Raw genomic sequence first — 23,634 nt, 5'->3', positions numbered from 1 at the left:
TTTCTTTTTTCTTTTTGAAAAGGTCTTAAACCTCCTTTGAACATTGACTGACCTGCCCTTAATCCTCCCGACTTTTGAGGATTAAGGGACTTATAAATCTCTTCCATTACTTTAATTATGTGGACACTTACATTAAATGTTTGTTATGCCCAAACTAATTCTTCCAATTAAATTAGTAGATTTTTCCCAATCCCATTACTTTTAATATTTCATTTTTTTACCACATAAACAAACATGTTTTTGGGTAAAGAGAGGTTTCAGGGATTTTTTGGGTAAATTGCAAAGACCCACTATGGGGTAGTGACAAATACCCCCTTGAACATTCATTTGTGATAAAACCCCCTAAACTTTCACTTTGTTACAAATACCCCTTGAACTTTCACTTTGTAACAAATACCTGGCCCCTCCCTTAAAGTTCTGTCATTTAACTTCAACAAAGATTCTCATTCATTTTTTTTTATTTCCAAACTACCCTTTTTCTTATTTATTTGAACGTTTTTATGATTCGATTAATTTTCTAATTATAACATTGAAGTCCTCTCGGTTGCTCAAATAGATCTTTGTAAATTTCTGGCTAGATTCAATATTCAAATGAAATGGTAGAGATTTCTTTCTGATATGATTTTGTTTGGTTTTTCTTGATTTACTGGAATGATTCTTGTTATTTTAGTTGGTTTCATATGGAGAAAATGAAGGTATTTTTGGTTTGGTCATCCAGGGTTTAAGGGAAAAGGCTGAGGTCAAGAAATTAAGGAAAGTTCGGGTAGATATTTGGTAATTTAATGCATTTTGTCATCTGACTTAAGGGGGTATTTGTTGCAAGGTGAAAATTTAGGAGGTCTTTGTCACAAATGAAAGTTCGGGGGGGGGGGGGGGGGGGGGGGGGCTATTTGTCACTGATCCATAGTAAAGGATGTTTTAAGGGATTTTTTTTTTGGTTAAAGGTTTAAGGGTATTTCAGTTATCAAATATTTGATGATTTTATGTAAGGAAAAATTTGGCATTATAATAAATTTGAATCCATGATATCAACGGTTGCTGTTAGAGATCTAATGGTAAAGTAGTGGAAGGGGTCTATAAATTCCTTTACTCCAAAGGTCAAAAGTCAGGGAGATATAAGGGCAGGTCAAAGTTGAAGGGAGGTTTAAGGACTTTTCAGAAAATTAAACACTAACCACCTAAGAAAAACAGAAAATTATGAAGGGGAAGGGAGGTTTAAAGAATTTCCTTTTTCTTTTTTCAATTCTTAGGATTAATAATGTCCTCTAACAAACCACATGAAAATTAATGTAAGGACATGGCTACTTCAATACATATGGTTTCTTATCCGATGGGTTCCCACCACTAAAGTGTTGTATGTGGACCGTGGACGTGACTGGTAGCGCCTCCTCTAACAAACCACTACTATACTTCAATAATTGCAAACTAGAATAAATTTGTTTTTGTATCGCAAGGAAAACGTGAAACAATTTGGTAAATGATTTTCAAAACCGTATCGGACCGGACGGTTGGACCGGAAAAAATCAGGAATTGTTCTGTTTTATCTAAAAATCGTTGTTTTGCCAAAAACCATTGAGTTGGTGAACAAATCACTGACTAAGTGGTTAAACAGTTCGACCGGATCATTGTCCGGTTCGGTTTTAAAAACCTTGAGTTGGTATTTTCTTATGAATACAATATTAGATGTCTATTTTCATTACGATAAAAGTTCGAATCTGAGGGACTTTTATGAGTTTTAAATGTGGCATCTGGGATGTGCACCAGCAGCCACTGACTGTAGTGTTTTAATTATGTTGCTTGATCAAATAATGCTTGAGGTGCAACTACCACCACTGGAGTCCCCACATATCCTCAAATTAATTAATCTGATAAATTTGCATTTTTTCCCTATATAAGTGGGTGAGTTCTTTTAGTTCCATGGAGTTAACATGCACACACATTCATACCTCTCAAAGTTGCAGCAGCTGGTTTGGCCGGAGATCTAGCTAAGCCCATCCTCAATACTGATCATGAGCTTTCTTACTTGTCCAGTCTAGCTAGTAGTTCTAATTCTAAAGCTCCCTGAACCAGAGTTTGTCCAAACTTTCAACAAATCGTTTTCCATAATCTCATTCTCTCTATAAAATCTAAACCGGTATGTGCATTTGCTTGTATTATTTTTCTCATCAACCCTTTTCCTTCCTTATGATCTCTCTCTCTCTCTCTCTAATGATTCAAGTATTTCACTATTGTTTTGCTGCTGGGTATCTTCAAGTTCAATATATCTATTAATAATGAGTTGGTTCTGAGAATTCATGTTTATTACACACTCCATTATTTGCGCCATTATCACGAATTGTTGGGCCATTCCATATCAGTTGTAACCATTCTCTAACGTGTATCACTAGAACTCTGTCTTGTATACAACAACCTGATTACCATGTAAATATATATATGGGAATAGCAATACAATCAACATGTTAGCTTTGAATTCTCCATCGTCAGTTATCGTGTGTTTTAGCCTGCAAATGCAATATAATCAACAATTTTAATGAAGAAACTGCAGGAATTGATTCAGAGAACGAAGGGGTTGTGAGCTGCGATTACTACTGGAATCTGTAAGTAGAACACGAACAGAAACTGATCGAGTGCAATATTGGTTCATTAGAAGAAGGGAATTAAAGGAGTATGTGGAGGCTTAAGATCGGGCAGGGCGGTGATCCTTATCTGTACAGCACCAACAACTATGTGGGACGACAGATTTGGGAGTTTGATCCTGACTACGGCACACCTGAACAGCGTGCCCAGGTCGAAACTGCTCGCCAGGAATTCAGGAACAACCGCCGCTCTGTCAAGCCCAGCGGTGATGTTCTTCTGCGCTTCCAGGTACATTTAACTCAGAACTCTCTCTCTCTCTCTCTCTCTCTCCTCTCTCCTCTCTCCTCTCTCCAATATTTGTACCTACTCACCGCAGTGTTGTCCATTACAGGGAAAGGGAAAATTTTTTCTGTCTAGATTGTAGATTCCACATCCTGGGCTGCCTCAGGACACGTTATTAGTTCACATAAAGTTGTAGGGGAGGAGAGACTTTGGCTGTTTGGACAGAAACAGCCTGAGAGCTTATTAATTCAATCCCTTACCTTTGTGTTTCTGCTTAAAATAATATTGAGCATAATAACTATATTGCTCTTTTACTCTCCAGATCCATTATGGTAACATCTTATGTACAGAAAGCTCCCAAACAGTTCAGGCTTTTATAAAACAGCCAAAGTTCATTTTCTCATGTGTCCTTGTGACAGTATGATTGCAGGATGTATTCCTATTTGAACTAATGTGTCATTCAAGGAGGGCTTTTTGGACAGCCCAGACTCTTGAACGTGGAGAGCCAAAGTTTTCTTGTTCATTTGGCTCTTAATGTTTTTGCGTGACTATGTAATCACTGTCCGTTTGGGAGGGCTTTCAGGTAATGGCTTCTACTTTATGAGGTTGGCCCTACTCAGACAGCCCATAAGTTATGTTTGGTGAATACCTCAGAAAATCATAAGTAGTTGCCTTTTAATTAGTGAGAAATAGGTCTTTCCACTGAAACTTCTTTTCCATTTTCAGGTAGTGGCTTTTCCATTTTCAGGTAATGGCTTCTAGCTTTATGAGGTTGGCCCTACTCAGACAGCCCATAAGTTATGTTTGGTGAATACCTCAGAAAATCATAAGTAGTTGCCTTTTAATTAGTGAGAAATAGGTCTTTCCACTGAAACTTCTTTTCCATTTTCAGGTAGTGGCTTTTCCATTTTCAGGTAATGGCTTCTAGCTTTATGAGGTTGGCCCTACTCAGACAGCCCATAAGTTATGTTTGGTGAATACCTCAGAAAATCATAAGTAGTTGCCTTTAGTGAGAAATACTTTAATTCTTTCTGCTGAAACTTCTTTTAGTGGCTTCTCCAAAAGCAGCTCAATCAAAGCTGCGCTCCCAGATGAAAAATCAACAAATTCCCAATCCAACCCAATATAAGTGCAACCAACATGTTAATAGCAACTCATGTGTTTATATTTCTGATTGGGATTTGTAATCTGTTGTTATGAATTCTGGTTAATCAGTAGAAGATCTAATCTAATTGGTTGTTCACAACAGCCTTGGCTGTCAACGGGGCTCTCTCCTTGCATTGCACATTGATTTACCCATCAATGCATCCAGCAAGGATTCTTGTGTGTATTAACTGGCGATGTGGGGAGATCCCTATTACTCCAAGCCATGGTTTTGAAAACCGGACGGTCAGACCGGTTGATATGGGAATCAGTTAGATAACCGGTTCCATTTCACTCTAAAATTGCTTTCTGGACAAAAATCGTTGATTTAGTCAGCAATTTGCTGATCCGGGCAATCAAATCGTCGATCAGTGAATCCGGATAATAGTTTTTGACTGTTTTTTATTTTATTTTATTATTTTAATTATAACGGGCCATTCATTTAAACTAGACAATCAGACTGTTCAACCCGGGAACTGGTCCCTAGAATGGTTACATGTCTGATCCGGTTTTTAAAACCTTGCTCCAAACTGTCAAGCTTAGACGGAAAAAATTTTCCCACATATTTCCATTACTGAATCCTCCCTTGTGTGTGTTTTGTTTTGCTTTTTTTTAACAAATACTTAAACTTGCCCTGTATTTTGACCTCCCCTGTTTTAAATACATATGCAAATTAAATAATCCCTTCCCGTAAATGTCTTGAATCGAAAATGTTGGCGTAATTAATATTTTGAAGTTTTAGATCCTTCTTTTGTCTATTCATGGAAATTAAAAATTTATTGAATTAACCTCGAAATGGTGATTCACTTTATTTATGTAGGTTTTATGGTTCACTTCATTGCGAGGTTTTTAAAACCGATCTGGAGAACCAACCAATCAGGGGTCCGGTTCCTAGGTCGAACAGTCTGACTATTCGAATCAAATGGTCGGTCTGTTCTAACAAAAAAATAAAAAATTAAAAAAATTAAAAAAAAATAAAAAACGGTTAAAACCATTGAACGGTTCAACCGCTCGGATCAGTGTTTTGCTAACCAAATCAATGTTTTTTTTTGCAAATATCTGGTTTTAGGGAAAAACAGGACCGATCACCTGATTGGTTCCCAGTTTTTCCGGTCGGACCATCCAGTTCGGTCCTGTTTTGAAAACCATGCTTCACTGTGCTTAAATCTCACCTATTAGCAGGAACGCTGCATTCAGGCAATTTGAAAGTATTCATTGAATTGGGATTTGCTCCTAACATAGTGCACCTCACATCGATCTCACAGCCACATCTCACCCTGCGTTGGGAATATCTCCCCATGAATAATATATTCAAGGACAGAAGATATTCCAAATATATGGCAAGGACATGTGACATTAGTGTGAGACGCACAGTGTGAAGAGCAGATTTGGACATGGTTTTCGAACTACCGTTGACCCGGATGGTCAGACCATTTGGCCTAGGAATCGTCCAGGCAACCGATTCCGTTTTATCCCAAACCCAGTCTCTGGCAAAAGACTGTTTAATCGATCAACGACCCATTGATCTGGGTAGTCGACCCATTCAACAGTTTTTGGTTGTTTTTAATTTTTAATTTTTATTGTCAAAACGAACCATTAATTCAAACAAGACTATCGAACCGTCAACCCAGAAACCAATGGCTAAAACGGTTCCGTTTCAGGGTCATTTTTTAAAACCATAGATCCAGACTAATGTAAGATAATGCCAGAAGAACTGATTTTTAGAAACAATATTGTAACGGGCTGGTGAGATAATCTATGTGGGAAAGCTTTAGTTGACCTGTTTAATTTTCCCAGTCGAGGGTCAGAAAAATTGATGCTAATTCAGAATACACATTAGTGTGTAAAGTGATTTGACATTTTGAATGTTTATAAATTTACAGTGAAATTGAGAAATCTGCATCGAGTCTGTCTGTAATTGCAGCCATGCTTACTTTTTATAGTCTGTATAAGACATTCTTGCGGCAGATGAGGAGTCCTTCTATGTTCTATCTTCTCGTCTTGTCATATTGGACAGATTTATATTTTCTAATTATTATTGATACATTTTATTGGTTGATACATTTTAGGAAAAAGGTATGATACAAGAAAAACTTTAACAAATTGACTGGTTGTTATGAATAGGATGATGTTGATTGATTGGTTAAATTAAGATTAATTTTGATCTGGTATATTTGAATTCTTATTTATTTTTATCTTTAGATGCGAACAAAATACTTTTATGCATTTTTTCTTTATATATTAAAACTAATTTAGTCACATAACCAATGAAAGAGAAAGAAACCGCTTTTAGTTATGACAAAATCATAAAACATACGATGTATTTCCCTTTTACGTTTTTCAAATGTTTTCAGTTTTCACTAATAATTAAGGATTATTTATCAGAAGTGGGATGTGACCAAATAACTTTAATCTTCAATCTACAATACTCTTATGTTTATAAAAGAGTCCAAAAAGGAAGTCTATGTGGATTCAATTTGTTAAATAGTTTATAAGTTCAGTGATACTCCTAAATTAATGTCTTTAAATTGAAGAAAAGCTTAAATAGCTTCTTTTTCACTTGTGTTGCCCTTTAACTCAACATTTTTCCTTCTTTTAATTAGGGTTTTCAGCGGATGAGACCGGATCTGTTCCTCACACGGGGCACATTACACCGACCTCACATGCACATCCTACCATGCATTGGGAACATCTCTTGTACTTATAAATTTTTATTCACGGGAGAAGTTTCTAATGCACGGTGGATATGCCTGTGAGGCGCCCATGTGTGAGGAGCAGATCCTGTTCTGTTAGCGGATCTTGAAAATGTGGCCGATACTTGATCTAATGACCTAGTGTGGATTATTTGTAATAATCCATATTTACTCTGGCCGATACCTGATCTGTGTAGATCATAAAAATAAAACAAGTCAAAATTAAGACTTCATGGATCTTCATTGTTTCTCATAAAATTCATATTTATTCTCTAATTATAAAACCATTTTAAAATTTCTCTCTCTCTCTCTCTCTCTCTCTTTCTCACATATACATGTTTGTAACATCTCCCCTCCCCATTATATCCCTCTTTTCCTCTTAAATATCTCTCAATCTCTTTGACTTCCTCTAATGAAGTAGGGGTGTAAATTAAATGGGTTAGGTTAGGCTAACTGCCAAAATAACTATAGCTTAGACCCAAATTAATGTCAAAAAACCCAAATTTGCTTGCCGATGAAACAATCTTCTTCGTATATAAAAGTTTAAAGAAACCATTGCAGATTTCCATGGATTATCAGTTTTTTCTCTATGTTTTTGTTAATTTAATTTAATGTAGATTTGTTTCATAGATAGTTTTGATTCAATAAAAACTTGCAGTAAAAAAGCACTTTAAGGTGATCAGCATTTAATTATCTTTGTCAATTCAATTTTAAACCATTTTTTAATTTGATTATTGATCTCATGCTAAATACATTTTCTGGTTGGGGTAAATCCAAGTTTCCGCTACAACTAACTAGAGAAATTATCAACTGAGCAACCTTAGTTGGTTATCATGCTAAGTAGTTGATTTATATACTTCTCATAATATATTAGATATATATATATATATATATATATATATATATAAGGGAATTAGTTTGAATGTTAATAACTAAAATAGAAAAGAAGTTATTTTTTCTACTATTTTATATGTAAAGAACATATATTTAAACATCATCCCATGTATTGCACAGGATCACCACTAGCATATCATAAATGGTTAATATTTAATTAGGCACGTGCATAATACTTGTTCTTGCACTAATATATTTATATTTAATTAGGCGCGTGCATAAAAATGTATTGCACATTTTTAATTGAAAAGTAATTATTTTTTTTCAAAAGCTGAATTGCCAAACTTAGTTCAGAATTGGATATTGGTGAATCCAATCTAAATCCAAACCATTTACAGCCTTACTTTTGACATAGTAAAGGTGAGAGCCAATTTTATGAGGCAGCCCTTAAATCACAAGACATCCTTTTTTTTATGTTTTTTTAATCCTAAACTTTACTCCTGATAGAGGGGCAACCACCTAAAATTTTATAAAAAGAATTCATTCACACATAAATTACAGCATCATTTTTAATTGTACCAAAATCCAAAAAAAAAAATTGTAAAACTTATAAATTTAGAGGTTAGTTTATAAATCTTTCACAAATATATTAGGACCCGTTTGGTTCGTGGGAATAGGGGTCTGGAATCAGAATTGGAATGAGTTATTCTGATTCTAACTGTTTGGTTGGGTGGAATTGGAATCCCATTCCCATTCCTTCTGGAATGGTATTCCCCTATTTGAGGGAATGGTCATTTCCTGCCCCTCCCTTGGGAATGAAATCCCATTCCTTCTGATTTTAGGGCCCGTTTGGTTCATACTCAGAATTGGAATCGAAATCGAAATTCTCTGGAAACAGAATCGGAATGGTCCATTCCCATAGTCTGTTTGGTTCAGACAGGAATGAGATTTCATTCCCAAGGGAGGGGCAAGGAGTGGCCATTCCCTCAAATGGGGGAATGCCATTCCAGTAGGAATGGGAATGGGATTCCGATTCCGCCCAACCAAACAGTTGGAATCGGAATAGGACCCCTATTCCTATGAAACAAACGGGGCCTTAATTCCCATTCCCATTCCTGTCTGAACCAAACAGATTATGGAAATGAACCATTCCAATTTCGATTCCAAAAATTTCAATTCCAATTCTAATTCGGATTCCAACTGCAAACCAAACGGACCCTTAGTTATTATGATTCTAAACTCTAATAATTGTGTTGTTTTTTTTTTCTCTCGTCAGAATACCATTATCGTTATGAGACGTTAAGATTCCTGAGCATTGTTGTTTTCATTTTTGGACATAATTTGGTTTCTCAATTATTTTTATTTGATGGACAAACAACTGTGTACACATTTGTGGGACATCCAAAGCTGACGATACAACACGTCAGTCTTAAAGTTGGGCCAATTGTGGGTGGACCGTGGTTGATGAATCTTTATTAGCAAAAAAAAAAAATTAATGTATCTTGTACAGGGGAATAGAGAAGATTATTTTGATATTGCCAAATAGGAAAGATTAAAGAGGATGAAGGGTACTCTTTGTAAATATTACTAGTTTGGGTTAGGAATAGAAATGAGATTTTAACATATTGGGTTGGGCTAGGGTTATTTCAACCTGGGTCAACTGGGCCACATATGCATCCCTAGCCTTAAGAGACAGGGGCAAAATAGATCACAATTTATAGATGGGACCCAGCATTTCAACTTGGATCCTTGGCTTGATCGGAAGGTTGACAAAATTATTGATCATTTTGATATATCAGCAGGTTGATTTCACTATCTTCTTTAGAGTGTGATTCACTAATCAAAGATGCCTTTTTTTTCCTTGATGATCACTAAAATACAGCTCTTGAAGGAGAATAGCTTTGTTCAAACAATACCACCAGTGAAGATAGGAGACAATGAGGAGATAACCTATGAAGCTGCTACTGCTGCACTTAAGAGGGCTGTCCAATTCCACGCTGCCATCCAGGCGAGCGACGGCCATTGGCCAGCTGAAAATACCGGTCCACTGTTCTTTCTTCCTCCATTGGTAAGTTGGGCTGATCATTACTTGAATAAGATTGAGTAGCTACCCCCTCTGATTAGGCCTATCTGTATGGCTGCAAACATATTTGATCAAATTGTACATAAGGTAGCTCCAAATTAGAATCTCTTATATATGGATTTGAATGAATTCAAATTACAATTGGATATTGAATATAAATTACAAAGAACCCAAGACTCAAAAATCAGATCATCCTTTACTGATATATAGAATACACGTATAAATTGAATCAAAAGTCAGATCACCCTTAACTGAAACCGAAACTGGAATTTGAATTCAAATAAATAGATACCATTATTACAGCCCTACCTGCCTGGATTAATCTAGTCTCCACTTGAAGCAGCCAGAGAATTCACCAATTGGACAACCATCGGTTGATTATTAATTTAATTTTGAATTGATCAAAGGTAAGTGGTTTAGTATTTTCAACTCTTTCTTGACCTGGTTGGTTGGTTGGATGGACCAGTCAGCCAATCACTAACTAGGAATTATGTCTAATGGAGGAGAAAAGTTAATATGCTCTTATGGGCTCAAATGGGTTTTTTAAATAAATTAGAAAAAAAGCTCGATCTAATCCTCTTCAACCTCCGAACAATGATAACCTCCATTACTACTCACATCACCACTGAAACTAGTTTTCTTCTATATATTGAACGCTAATTAATAGAAACAGACAAAAGCTTGCCAGCACAAGTGCTGAGTTAAAGGCCAAATTTGGGTCTTCCTCAAAAACAATTTCACCCGGATCTTGACCAATTGCTAATGGAAATTAAGGGAGATTTTTGTCCTGATGATATTTCATGTACAGATGGATCTTAACATAGTGCCATTGCTAATGGATGGGAGGTCTTTGTCCGATGACATTACTCAATATGGGAGCTAGGTCTTATACCATCTAAATCCAATTTGAAAAGAGGGGACTAGGGGAGGTTTCAGAATTTACAAGAAGCCTCAAGGGGGGCGTTTTGAAACATAGGTTAAAGAATGTTATGATGTTAATTAATGCATGCATGCATGTGCAGGTTATATGTCTATACATCACTGGACATCTTAACACCGTCTTTCAAGCTGAGCATCGCAAAGAGATTCTTCGTTATATATATAATCACCAGGCATGTGCTGCTTCAAATTAAACCCAAAGAGGATCTTTTCTATAGTCTAATGATAACTAGTACATATGTTGTAGAATGAAGATGGAGGTTGGGGGCTACACATAGAGGGCCACAGTATCATGTTCTGTACAGCACTTAACTACATTTCTATGAGGATTCTAGGAGAAGGGTCTGAAGGTGGGCTAGATGGGGCCGTTCCAAGAGCACGCAAATGGATCATTGACCATGGTGGTGCTACCATGATACCATCTTGGGGAAAGACTTGGCTTTCGGTAGGACTGCTTACATTAATTAAATTTGCTTTAATTACTTGGCTTTTATCAAGCTGATACATCAATTGTTAGAGGTTAGTAGGTTACTAAGACTGCTGAAAACTAATAGTTTTAGTGACATTAAATGGCTCAAAATTTGTGACAATATAGTACTGGAAAAAAGTACCTTAATTAGGCTCAGTTTGGAAGGAATACAAATATAAGTATGTAGTGTGAAAAACCTTATATTTTACATTATTTTGTATGCATTTGTACTCTTTCCAAACTCAGCCTTAATTATTAATTAGAAGGCTTAATTATATCCCATTAAGTGGTTTCAGATAGATAATTATGTGATCAATGCTCATAGTGTGTGTTGCTTTGATGAAGATACTTGGAGTATATGAATGGGAAGGCAGCAACCCAATGCCTCCAGAATTCTGGATTCTCCCATCCTTTCTCCCCATGCATCCAGGTTTGCATTAATACTTTTGATTAATCAGATCAGAATATATAAATTCAATATATTTATAACTTATATATACAACAACCAATGACGCTGGTTTAGTATTTACACTTGCACATCCCAAGTCATAGTACAAATTAAGGAATATCTAATTTGTTCTCTACATGGGGAAATACTGTAGATTTAATTCCTTGGTTCAGAAACATTTTTCAAGCACTTCAGGCTGTAAAATGTTGCACTCTGAGTGTTGTCCTTCGTATAAGTAAGATTAACAGCCTGAATAATGTAAATATTATATGCTTTGAGAGGGTGCACCACTAGTAGCTAAAGGGTGCAATATTTACAGCCCAATGATGCAGTATGGGTCATAATACCCATGAAACATTCTCTATATCATAAAATTGCTCTTTCTTTTATGCACTCTCCTGGCCCTTCTAACATCTTCCTTAATTGTTATGCAATGCAGCTAAGATGTGGTGCTACTGTCGCATGGTTTACATGCCTATGTCATATTTATATGGCAAGAGGTTCGTAGGTCCAATTACACTTCTCGTTCTGCAACTTAGGGAGGAGCTTCACACTCAACCTTACCATGAAATAAAATGGAGCAGAACCCGCCACATATGTGCAAAGGTTGATTTTACTTGATTAATCTTCAACATGTTAATTAATTATGTTACATTAGGAAAGCTTATGCTAATTACTTATAATGTGGTATTACAGGAGGACCTCTACTACCCTCATCCTTTCATCCAAGACTTGCTGTGGGATAGTCTTTATTTTCTTACCGAACCACTGTTGACAAGATGGCCCTTTAACAAGTTGAGAGAAATGGCGCTGAAAACAACCATGAAGCACATCCACTATGAAGATGACAACAGTCGATACATTACAATTGGATGTGTGGAGAAAGTAATACAAATATAATAGTAAAATAATTCAATCTTATATCTGAATTCTTTTCAGTTTGTACATTTTGGTATATTTTTATTACCTCTACAGACTAAGGCTAGCTATTATATACTATTTCCTTGACTTGGTCACAGGTGTTATGCATGCTTGCTTGTTGGGTGGAAGATCCAAATGGGGATGCATTCAAGCACCACCTTGCCAGGATTCCAGATTACATTTGGGTTGCTGAAGACGGAATGAAGATGCAGGTTTGTGATGAACATCAAATGGGGATGCATTCTTTTCCTTTTTTGTGGTGTTGGAAAGAGAAAACAATAATGGAGATAAAACAGAAAAGCTTGAAGTTTACAAGCACAAGTGTCTTAGAATTCCTCTTGTTGAATCTCATCCTAATGGCAAATCTTAGTGCTAGACTGCTAGTAGCATTAATTTCACAGAACCTAAGGTTTTCAGTTCAAACATGGTCGAGCTCCATGCTCTTGATCATAGAAGTTGAATTAGCTATAGTCTTCCAATTAGAAAAATATATTCTACACACTTTAACTAAAAGTAACTGAACTGTTCTGTTATCTAACCATAAGAAATTATTATCTGAAATGGTTTCTTATAACCAAGTACTAATGAGATATCTAAGAGAACTCAATTGCAGAGTTTTGGTAGTCAGCAGTGGGACACTGGTTTTGCAGTTCAAGCAATAATGGCGAGTAATCTTCCACTCAATGAAATTGGCTCTTGCCTTAAGAAGGGGCATGATTTCATTAAAAAGTCACAGGTTTAACTCCGTAGATTCCAAAATCATTTCATAATTAGAATACTCTACTCCACTTTTATTTATTGTATGTCACTCTTAAAAGGTTCAGGACAACCCATCTGGTGATTTTGGAAGAATGTATCGTCACATTTCAAAAGGATCGTGGACATTTTCAGATCAAGATCATGGGTGGCAAGTATCAGACTGTACTGCAGAAGGCCTGAAGGTAATTAGTTCAGATTAAACATTATTCTCAAACAATAAAATATATTTTTTAATCATTTTAGGTTTGTCATAACTATCCTCTCTTTTTTGTAGGCCTGTCTCATGTTTTCACTTTTGCCACAAGAATTTGTTGGTGAAAAAATGGAACCAAATAAACTTTTTGACTCTGTTAACCTTCTTCTTTCTCTACAGGTAAACATCAATTAATTGATTATATAGTTAACATTAAACAGTATTTTTTGATCACTAATGAACCTATGTTGTACCTCTTGTGTACATTTATTATTATAAAGTAGAATAGGGGGTGTGTACGAAATATGAAAGTAAGTCTTGTTATTACCTGGTTTCTTTAAGGTGTCTCTGTACAAGAGAAATCTTGAAGTTCCTAAGATTTTGAAAACTTAAAATATGAGAGCACTGTTTCTTTCATTATTATTGAAAAGCAATATAGAATTGATATTAATAATTTTTTTTTAATTATGTTGGTTTGCAGAGCAAAAATGGTGGTTTAACAGCTTGGGAGCCAGCTAGGGCAGAAAATTGGTTGGAGGTAGCAACTTCATGTAAACGTTAAATTGGGTTATCCATGCTGAGATGGTGTCTGAAACTTAAATGAATTATAAATCTTTCTTTAAAGATGTGGACCCAAGAATCAAGTTCCATCATGAAAGGGTTTATTAATTAGTTCCTCCCCTGAATTTACACACATTTGTTACAGATTGACCTAGTTTATCTTTTTGTCTTATTTTGCCAGCAATCAAGAAAGAGCTAAAACAGAAAATTGCAATGATAAAGCTAGCTTCTATAACTAAATTAGGTTTCTCTGTGCTTTCTTAATTGGAATACAACATAGAATATAGAGTATTACAAATACCAAAAATACCTCTATATATATGGCCAATGTTTTAGCCAAAAGCATATGATTTGGTTACCCTTTGGAAGAAGAGAAAAGTCTAATCAAATAGGGTGTATACTTAGGAATAAATATAGCCAAAATTCTTATAGGTAGAACTGGAGATCTACTATCACAATTGCTTTTATATGTTACCATCTCATGGTTGTTTGTTTCTTTTCACATGGCACTGTTTTGGTAATTAGATCACCTCACACTGACACATTTAGATTTTTCTGAGACTCAGATTAGCAATGCTCTAGAAAATAAAAACAACAAATGAAAAACTCCACCTTTGTACTTGTCACTTAATTTTGTGAATGAAAACTTCCCTTGATAAGTACTTGCTGAAATTCTTTTTCATTTTCTTTTCTTTTCAGCTGCTCAACCCAACAGAGTTTTTCGCAGACATTGTTATTGAGCATGAGTATGGTTTCTTAGCACTGTTTTGTCCTCCACTTTTAGTGCCTTTTCTCTGCACATAATTCCCATAATATATACTAAAAGGAATGTTGTTACAGATATGTTGAATGCACTGCATCAGCAATACAAGCTCTAGTACTGTTCATGAAGTTATATCCAAGCCATAGGGAGAAAGAAATAGAAAATTTCATCTCAAAAGCAGTGCATTTTCTTGAACAGATACAAATGCCTGATGGCTCATGGTATATATGCTTCTCTTTCTAATCATGAAAGAAACAAAAAAAAAATACCAATTATAATATAATGTTGCCAATACTAAGTTAAAAAAAAAAAGATATAATAGTCAACCAATTACATGATAAGAAGATATGGAACAGGTATGGAAATTGGGGAGTTTGTTTTACCTATGGCACATGGTTTGCAATGGGAGGGCTTGTAGCAGCTGGAAAGACCTATTTTAACTGTAAAGCAGTTCAGAAAGCTGTTCATTTTCTGCTATCAACACAACAAGAATCTGGTGGCTGGGGAGAGAGTTACCTCTCATGCCCAAATAAGGTTTTATCTCTAGAGAGCTCTGCCTCAAGTTTTAGTGTTTACATTTGTAATTAATAGTTGCAAGAGTCAAGTAGTGCATTTAAAATGTTTAAAATTAACATTTAGGTTATTATTTGTGAAACAGAAATACATCCCTCTAGAAGGTGGTAGATCAAACTTAGTACACACGGCATGGGCAATGATGGGTCTTATCCATTCTGGACAGGTTAGTTTGAAGCTTGAACTTCAACATACTTTGCTTTGAACCATTATGGTTAATTAATTAGGTAAAAAAGAAATGGTCTTTTCAAATAGTTAAATACAATAGTTTACCCTTGGAAAATTATTTTCTTAGAACTGAAAATCAGAAATGCTAATATTTACTTTTCTCCTGTGACCAGGCAGAGAGAGATGCAACACCCTTGCATCGTGCAGCAAAGCTATTGATTAATTCACAAATGGAAGATGGTGACTTTCCTCAACAGGTAACAAAGTCTTGAGAAACAACCCGCAAAGCTATTGATTATTCCATTAACTTCCTTATTTCCAATGTTTTTCTAATTTGAGCAGTATTTATAATGAATTAGGAAATCACTGGAGTCTTCATGAAGAATTGTATGCTACACTATGCAGCGTATAGAAACATATTTCCACTGTGGGCGCTTGGAGAATACAGGAGGCAGGTTATGAGGCCTTCAAGAAACTTACAATATTAAGTCCTAAGTTTTAAAGTTCCCCTTTCCAAGAGAAATGAATGATAAGTTCTTTAATCTGATAATCACTTCTGCATGTATTTTCCATTTTGATGGTAACTAAGATGCTGTAATTACCAAGAAAAATAGAAAGGAAGAAAGAAAGTGGTTGTAAATATAGGTATATTTTGTAATTTTCTTATTACATTGTACCAAGAACAAGCTTTATTGATGTAACTTAGTAGCAAAGGGTTGTATAAATAGCAAGGATAAAGCTTTATCTTCATGTCTTAATTAATAAAATGTTTTCATTCTTCTCATATTGTCTGTAACATTGATTCCTTAAATCCATGTGCACTTTTTCATCTTTATTCATGCAGATGTTTCTATTATCCAAATCAATCCATCTATTAACACTATTCAATTATGGGGTTTGTATATATAAATCTCTTTTGATCCAGAAAATCATGCTTGGACTAAGATTGAAATGGACTATAGTTCTACCTAAGAAAATTAAAGGTGGCTCATGTTGGGGTTATGGTTGAGTTGGTTGCGGGCACCACGTGGCAGCCTCCATGGCCGCCTTATCCCTTCAGTCACGTTGGCATCATGCAAGACGGATAAGCATGACCAAGGAGAGTCCTGCATGGACATGGGAGACAACTCCGTTGGGGATGCGGATTTATCCCAAAGACCACGGCGGGTAACTTCATCTTGACAACCCCAGAAGCCTCATTCAAGTTGGACACGGATCTTCGACTATAAGTACGTAACCTCCGCTCAAGGTAAGGGACTTTTTGACTCTTCATACTACTACTTTGTTTCTTCTGCTTAGACCAACATTATTCTCAACTACTCAGCATGACCACCTACCTTTCACACCACTGACTTGAGCATTGGAGACGCTGGGATGTTGGATCAACCGGATCCAGCGATGCAACAGAAGGTCGACCAAATCCTTGCAATGATGGAGGCGCTGGGACAGCTAGCATAGGCCCCCCAGACCGTTTCCCCTGCCGTGCAGGAACTTACTACGACTGATCCTCGCTCCAAGGACCCCAAAAAGCATCACCCAAATAGGCATAGGGTTCAGTCTGTTCAAGAAAGACAACAGCCAGCATAGGCCCTCGGGACCGTTTCCCCTGCCACGCAGGCACTTACTACAGCTGATCCTCACTCCAAGGACCCGAAAAAGCCTCACCCAAATAGGCATAGGGTTCAGTCTGATCAAGAAAGACAACAGCCAGCATAGGCCCTCCGGACCGTTTCCCCTGCCACGCAGGCGCTTACTACAGCTGATCCTCACTCCAAGGACCCGAAAAAGCGTCACCCAAATAGGCACAGGGTTTAGTCTGATCAAGGAAGACAACAGCCGTCAAGAAGGCCAGACTCTCCAATCCAGTCCTACGCACGCGACGACCACAAAAAATTGCACCGTTCTACCCAGGTTTCGGTGAAAGAACGGCTTGGTCAATGTTTACCACAGTAGCTGATCTCGATTGCCGAATCTAGTTCAATCAGAGACCGACATGTGGTGCTGAAGGGAGAAAGGTCTGTAGGCGCAGCCCTAGCCAACAGAGACGCCAAAATCAAGGACCTAAAAGAATGCCTGACCATTCTTTGACCAAAGTTTTTGACGTAGAGAAAAAGCAATTTGTATTATATTGATCAACCTAAAATGTTTAATTTAGATGAAAAAAATATTTCTTACAAGATTGCTTTGACCAAAGTTTTTAAAATCAAATTGAACATGGAACCGTTCTGGAGACCGGTTTCCACGTCGAACGGTCTAACTGTCCAGTTCAAAACCATGGTTTTGACCCACCCAAAACATTTTAGGTAATTAAAAACAGTTAAACAGAAATGGTACCAAATACAATCATAGTCATTCTCTTGGTTTACTTGGAAAATGAACTTTCACCATTGTCAGTGACTAATGATTGAAGACTTGTTGTTTTTCCATCCATTTGTGAAAATGATTGATAAAATTCACCAATAATGCCCTAAAGAACACTTAATAGTGTAAGACCAAAACTCACAAGAGAGAAACTGAAAAGTCTCTTCCTAGTGCAATACTTTCTCCCCAATATGTTTAAGATAACCCAACTTTGACACCGTTGGATTGTTCTCTATCTCTTTGTGAATGTCGGGCTTGATCATACCTACAAGGTCAAATGAGTCCATACATTATGCTATAGTTAAATAATAAAAATTATAAATTATAAATAAATACAAAAATTATAAAAGAATTTAGACACTTCTTTCATGTTTTATATTAATCATATTAAAGAAAAATAAATACCATAAACAGGAAGCATCAATAAAGAAAACAAGCAAATTAGCTAGATAGGAAAATTTGAGGACCATTGAAGATAGGAATGGAATATGACCCCGTATTGGTGAGCCAATTAATTGGGAATTTTATTTCCCTTAAAATACTGCACCTGTTTCTTATTAGAATGAATGTAAAGTTACAATTTCTGACATTTACGTATTGAATGTGATCAAACAATGAGCAAAACAGCCACAAAGTAGAGACTGAGTACCAACATGAAACTGAATGATAACAGAGAATATGACACCTAGACACAGAACAAACTGGTGTACAAGACTTGAGAGGCCTCTGCAATCGGCACTAATAGACCGTCAACTTATTGCTTCAACAGAGAATCAAGCGTATTAAACCTGGCTCCTGTAATAAATCCAAACTCAAAGACATGCCAACACTGCGTTCTGTGCAAAGATAACTTGCCAAGGGAAAACCCCAATCCTTGGAAAATCTAAAACTCCAACATCAATTCTAAATCTCTAACGGGAAAATCTAGGATGCAGAAAAAATATGATATGCGAAGAGTTTTCACCAATCAAAATACATCTATGAATTTTGATAAATAATACCTAATTGGTTATCACGCTTATGATTCCATTTGATTGGTTAAAAGTTTTTCAGATATTATATCTTTTTCATATTATAGTCGAACCCATTTCTAACAGGGGTAAAAGAAGGTCAAAGACCCATCTAATTGACTGGTTACCACATTCATGATGGGCTATCGGTTTTTTAGGTACCATGCATACATTTAGGGTCCGACTATGATGCCGGAAAGACATGATAGTGAAAAAAATTTATAACCAATCAATTGGCATCATAAAAGTAAAAATCAATCATGTGTCATGTGGATTTTCACAAACTAAGTGGTGATTCAATTGGCATGTTAGCTGGATAGTCCCAACAGAAATGTCGAAACCCACTATTATTATATACTTTAAAAAGTTAGTGTGTTAAATATGAAAAACATGTGGATTTTCACCAAGATTCATGGAGGGAAACAACCAAAACCAATCCTTAATTAACTAATTAAGGTCGATATATAATTGAGTCAGGCTCAATCAAGAGTGACCAATAGTGATCATTTCAATTGGACTTTACAGGCCCATATCAGAGTAGTTGTAAGCTATCACTATAATTTTGGCTTAAGAAGCCCAACTCTGTCTAGCTACGTTTGATCCGACATGGGCTATGCTACTTCATTTTGTATCATCTTGTTCTATTTAGTTGGTGGGCATCAAATAATTGTACGAGACATTCTTCCATGCTTCAACTAATTTACATTAATTTAAAATATCCTTACCAAATAAATTCATGCAGATCTACAAACAACACCAAGTAATATAATTTGTTCAGATGTGTAATCTGTGACGCTGAGTTTTTAATGAAACATATATATGTTAATTTCCTCAAGAAGAAAAAAAAAAAAAGTAATAATATGTACAAGCAGGTATATCATATAGGCATATCTCGTCACAGTGTTGATAATTAGTCTTAGAAATTGCTTTAAGATAAGGTTATCTTATCTCTCATTGATCTTTACCATTATGCTCCTTTATCCTTGATGTTGTTGCTTATTCAATCAATCATTGATTTTAATTATTTTATTTGAAAAAATATGGTAGCCAATAATGCGTTGGTTAGCGTGTTGAGTGGGGTGAGGGTGGACTAATGTATGTATCCGGGTCCAAAAGTCTAGTCCTAAAGACTTTCAGACTAAAAACAAACAAAATCTTGAATAAGTTGCTTGTGAATTGTGATGGCTCGCCAAATGAAAGAGTTTGCTGGTTGGGACCGGCAAAGAAGGTCTCTAAATACAAAGCTGAGGGCAATAACTTAATTTTTGATGTTTTAGAAGTTATCCTAGGGGTGTAAATTCTGATGGTCAAATTAGCTGAGAGCTACGAAGGGTCGGACTAAGTAAGAGAGAAAACTTAGAGCTTAAGTTTATGTTTTTATCTTATTGTGTGAGCCCCTTTTATAGCTGGAGTTGCTTTAGAAGGAGGGCAATTGGGAGCAGGTGGTGGTGGTTAGCAATGGTTGATGATGGATGCCCATGATGCATCCAACTGACACCACATGTCAAGATCTGTGGGTCGGCCAAATATCCCTACATCATTTGCCCCCCACTCTTGAGGCCGTAGCAGCCGAGGTTGGTAGGTGGGTTGCATTGAGGTCTCGACTTCGACCGAAAAGAATATGATTAAAGCCTTGGCTGCAGAGCTCTTCTCAGTGGCTATGTGGTGATTGCTCCCCCATCCACCCTTCATGTTAGTAAATGATCATTCCAAGCTGAGAGTGTGTGACCACAGTCTGTACGGGCAACCCATGTGCATTACCCGTGCCCCCTACGGGTGCTAATGTCATTCGTTGTAGGTCCGTACATAGGATGAGCGTCGGGGTCAACTGATTGGAGCCATGCACGAAACGGAATGGGGGGTCCGGATCGGCATGTCCTTGAGCCGGAATCAACAAGCAAACCAGCCCTGCCTCTTGACATCGTTTTGTTTCCCTAGGTCAATGCCACGTGGAGCCCGTTGATTTTGGTTGTTAGGTCAATCAATCCATGATCATTGGATCAATTGAATTTAGGCCATACATTTTCCTTTAAATAGGGGAGGGGGTTGGTTGAGTGAGATTTCACCATTTACTCAGAACCTTTAGTCTTGGATCTACTAAGGACACCTTGGCTTTCTAGTAGGGTGCAGACTCTACCAATGAGAGTACTGGCTCCACATGGTCGAGGTCTGACACCACTGGAAATTTTCTTACGCTTCTTGAAGTGGTAGACGTGAAAGAGGCCGGGACCCATGGCTGAGGGTCTGGGCAAGGCCGAGCACTGAGGCATGATATTGGAGCATTATCCCCACTTGACCTGGATAGCATTCTTGGAAAGGAACAAGTTAGGGCTTTAGCCGAGAAGTGCTACATTCTAAGGGACTATAGGATTAGAGTACCCTATGTTGGTGATCGGCCGTGACTGACTGCCTGGATGGTTCCCAGGCCAAGTTCAGTCATGATCTCCCCAGAAATTTCTTGGTGCCCCCCTATCCAGCCTTTCATTAAAATCAATGTGGATAGAGCTCATAACCACTCGCTTTAGAGTGGGGATTATTCTGAGGGACCACAAAGGTGAATTCTTATTTGGTAGAGCGGTTAGCAATCCTTTATTTAATCTGGATATCTCAGATTCTCGTGCTTTCCGAGATGGTATTCAAATGGCCAAAGACATACAAATCACTCATGTTTGAATTGAGGGTGATGCTCAAAATATAGTTCAAGCCTTGTTGGATGACCCATTTGACATCCCTTGGCAGTTATCCCCCATTATTTCTTCTGATTATAGGGACCTTTTTGAAAGACTTTCAGTCTACTGTTATCTCATTTAGGCCTCGTATAGGTAATAAAGCAGCGCATTTAATTGCAAAATTTGCTTATAATCTCTCCAAGACCTTAACTTGGTCGAATCTGCCTGATTTCCTTTTACCTGTACTTGTTGAAGATTTGAATGAATGAATTGCGGCCTACAGACTTCTTCATATATATATATATATATATACTAAATAATAGAAATTAGGACACGTGAACTTTTGAAGAGCAATACCCTTTCTAAAGATGTCTTGGCATAATTCTTGAAAATTTTAACTGACCCACCCCTGGTTATGTAAATATTGTAATATTTTATAGTTCGAGTGTAAATAAAACTCTCTTATAATATCCTTTTGTAAAAAAAAAAAAAAAATCATAACTAAAATATGGCCAAATATTTCAGCTTGAAAATTTCAATAAATTAAATTAAGTGGTTTTTACTATGGAAAAGTATGGACAGACCCAATTCAGATTTCTGATTTATTCTGCAGAGCTATAAACATTCAAAATGTCAACAACCCATATTCTATGCACCAACACCCTGCATCAATTCTGGATTGGCAACTACCCCAACAGTACTTTGGGCCTACAAGTTCTGACCCTGGGCTGAACCGTCATTCTCCCTTTTTACTATTCAGTCCATCTCAGAAATCCTAACTTCATCGTACACTAAGGGTAGGTGCTAGCTCGGATTTGATATTAATTCACAAGCAGGTATGGGTGTTATAGGTGGAGCTATAGAGGTATTTATAATTTTGAATGCCGTTAAAATCAGAATTTTGAGATGAAGTGCAGTCTAAATGAGATGCAGTCAACAAGTCGAAGCTCTTCCTACCGTGATGGGATCTGTTCCTCGCAAATGGGCGCATCACAGACACATCCACCATGCATTGAAAACATTTCCCATGAATATTCACTAATAAGTACAGAAGATGTTCCCAATATATAATAGGATGTGCATGTGAAATCTCAGCGAGGCATCAGGTGTGAGGAGCAGATCCCGTCTCACTTGAAAGGAGAAAGGATTAAATAGTACTCTAACTCTCTAAGGCCATGGAATGCAAATTAACGTAGAACCTGTAGGAGTCAAAGGAATGGGATAATGACTCGAGAGAGAAAGAGAAGGCACTCTTCTCTTTTCTCTTCTGACTCTGACCCATCAATTGACGTAAATATACCGGCAAATTGAACATTTTATCCGAATTGTGGTATCACTTATTTACTTGTAATAAAAACTAATAAATTAATACTAATTATTCCAACCATATTCATAGAATCATTTTCACACACATACCAGCTTTTGAGTTGAGCAAAATTTGAGTTCATGTCTCAAATTCAAATTGAGCTCCCTAAAGTTTTTCTGCCGAGTCAAGCCAAGCCAAAATCTGTTTGAATAGCCAAATATTGAGCTCGTATGGGCTAGAATCCACCCCTAAATGTGGGATCCACTAGTTTATCTAACGCCAAGAACCTGTTCCTTTTCTGCAAATGCTAACTTCCACTTTTGAGGGAGACGGGAAGAATTAATGATTAGTTTAATAGAAACTAGGCATGACTCCGTACTTAGTACGGGGCAATTATTTTAAATCATTTATATTAAAAGTTTAGGTTAGGTTTTTCATTTGTTGATTTGGTAGATTTTTATTTTATTTAAGAGACTTACTGTATCTTATCTAGTATATATGTGACCTGTTATGGTGCAGTCACACATATGTATCATTTTAGTTTTTACTCTTTTTTTTTTTGTTTTTTATAGCAATATTATTTTATTTGAGTTTCACTATTTGTCTAATAATTATATTTATATTTGAAATTCAAGTAAAACTAACTATTAAAATTGCAAACTGTAGACTGAAGTGGTTGTGAATAACAACTTCTACATTTCTTGTACTTTTTTAGGAATGGATGAAAATGGGAGGTTCCCACTTCTCATGTATTTCTAAAGAACTATTATTGAATGTATGTCACTAGTCTTAAAGTGCTACGTCTTTGAGTTAAACAAGTTTAAATGTATTTAAAAGTAATTTATGTATATGAGGAGTGTGTTGTCTTTTTGAAAATGTGAA

At 36.5% G+C, this 23,634-nt stretch overlaps 1 protein-coding gene across 3 annotated transcripts; it reads left to right on the top strand.

The window, feature by feature from the left end:
- Nucleotides 1–1,995: 1,995 nt before the first annotated feature.
- On the top strand, nucleotides 1,996–16,217 carry LOC104589211 (beta-amyrin synthase-like). 3 transcript variants are annotated; one of them, XM_010247454.2, is made up of 19 exons: nucleotides 1,996–2,134; nucleotides 2,546–2,865; nucleotides 9,412–9,597; nucleotides 10,635–10,724; nucleotides 10,799–10,996; nucleotides 11,366–11,450; nucleotides 11,908–12,074; nucleotides 12,165–12,353; nucleotides 12,488–12,601; nucleotides 13,003–13,125; nucleotides 13,208–13,330; nucleotides 13,423–13,521; nucleotides 13,823–13,879; nucleotides 14,602–14,648; nucleotides 14,743–14,886; nucleotides 15,022–15,199; nucleotides 15,324–15,404; nucleotides 15,580–15,663; nucleotides 15,766–16,217. In XM_010247454.2, exons 2-19 carry the CDS (start codon nucleotides 2,668–2,670, stop codon nucleotides 15,892–15,894), a joined length of 2,292 nt encoding a protein of 763 aa, XP_010245756.1. In that variant the 5' UTR covers nucleotides 1,996–2,134; nucleotides 2,546–2,667; the 3' UTR covers nucleotides 15,895–16,217. The 3 variants fall into 3 exon arrangements, with proteins under 3 accessions (XP_010245756.1, XP_088750022.1, XP_088750021.1); XM_088893896.1 differs by lacking the exon at nucleotides 1,996–2,134 and having other exon boundaries at nucleotides 2,457–2,865; nucleotides 13,214–13,330; XM_088893895.1 differs by lacking the exon at nucleotides 1,996–2,134 and having other exon boundaries at nucleotides 2,457–2,865.
- Nucleotides 16,218–23,634: the final 7,417 nt, after the last annotated feature.

The sequence above is a fragment of the Nelumbo nucifera genome, chromosome 8 (assembly GCF_055504915.1).
Source record: "Nelumbo nucifera cultivar China Antique chromosome 8, China Antique-T2T, whole genome shotgun sequence".
Classification (NCBI taxonomy): Eukaryota; Viridiplantae; Streptophyta; class Magnoliopsida; order Proteales; family Nelumbonaceae; genus Nelumbo; species Nelumbo nucifera.
The sequence above is the reverse complement of the archived record's forward strand: the minus strand, read 5'-3'. Positions and strand labels throughout refer to the sequence as shown.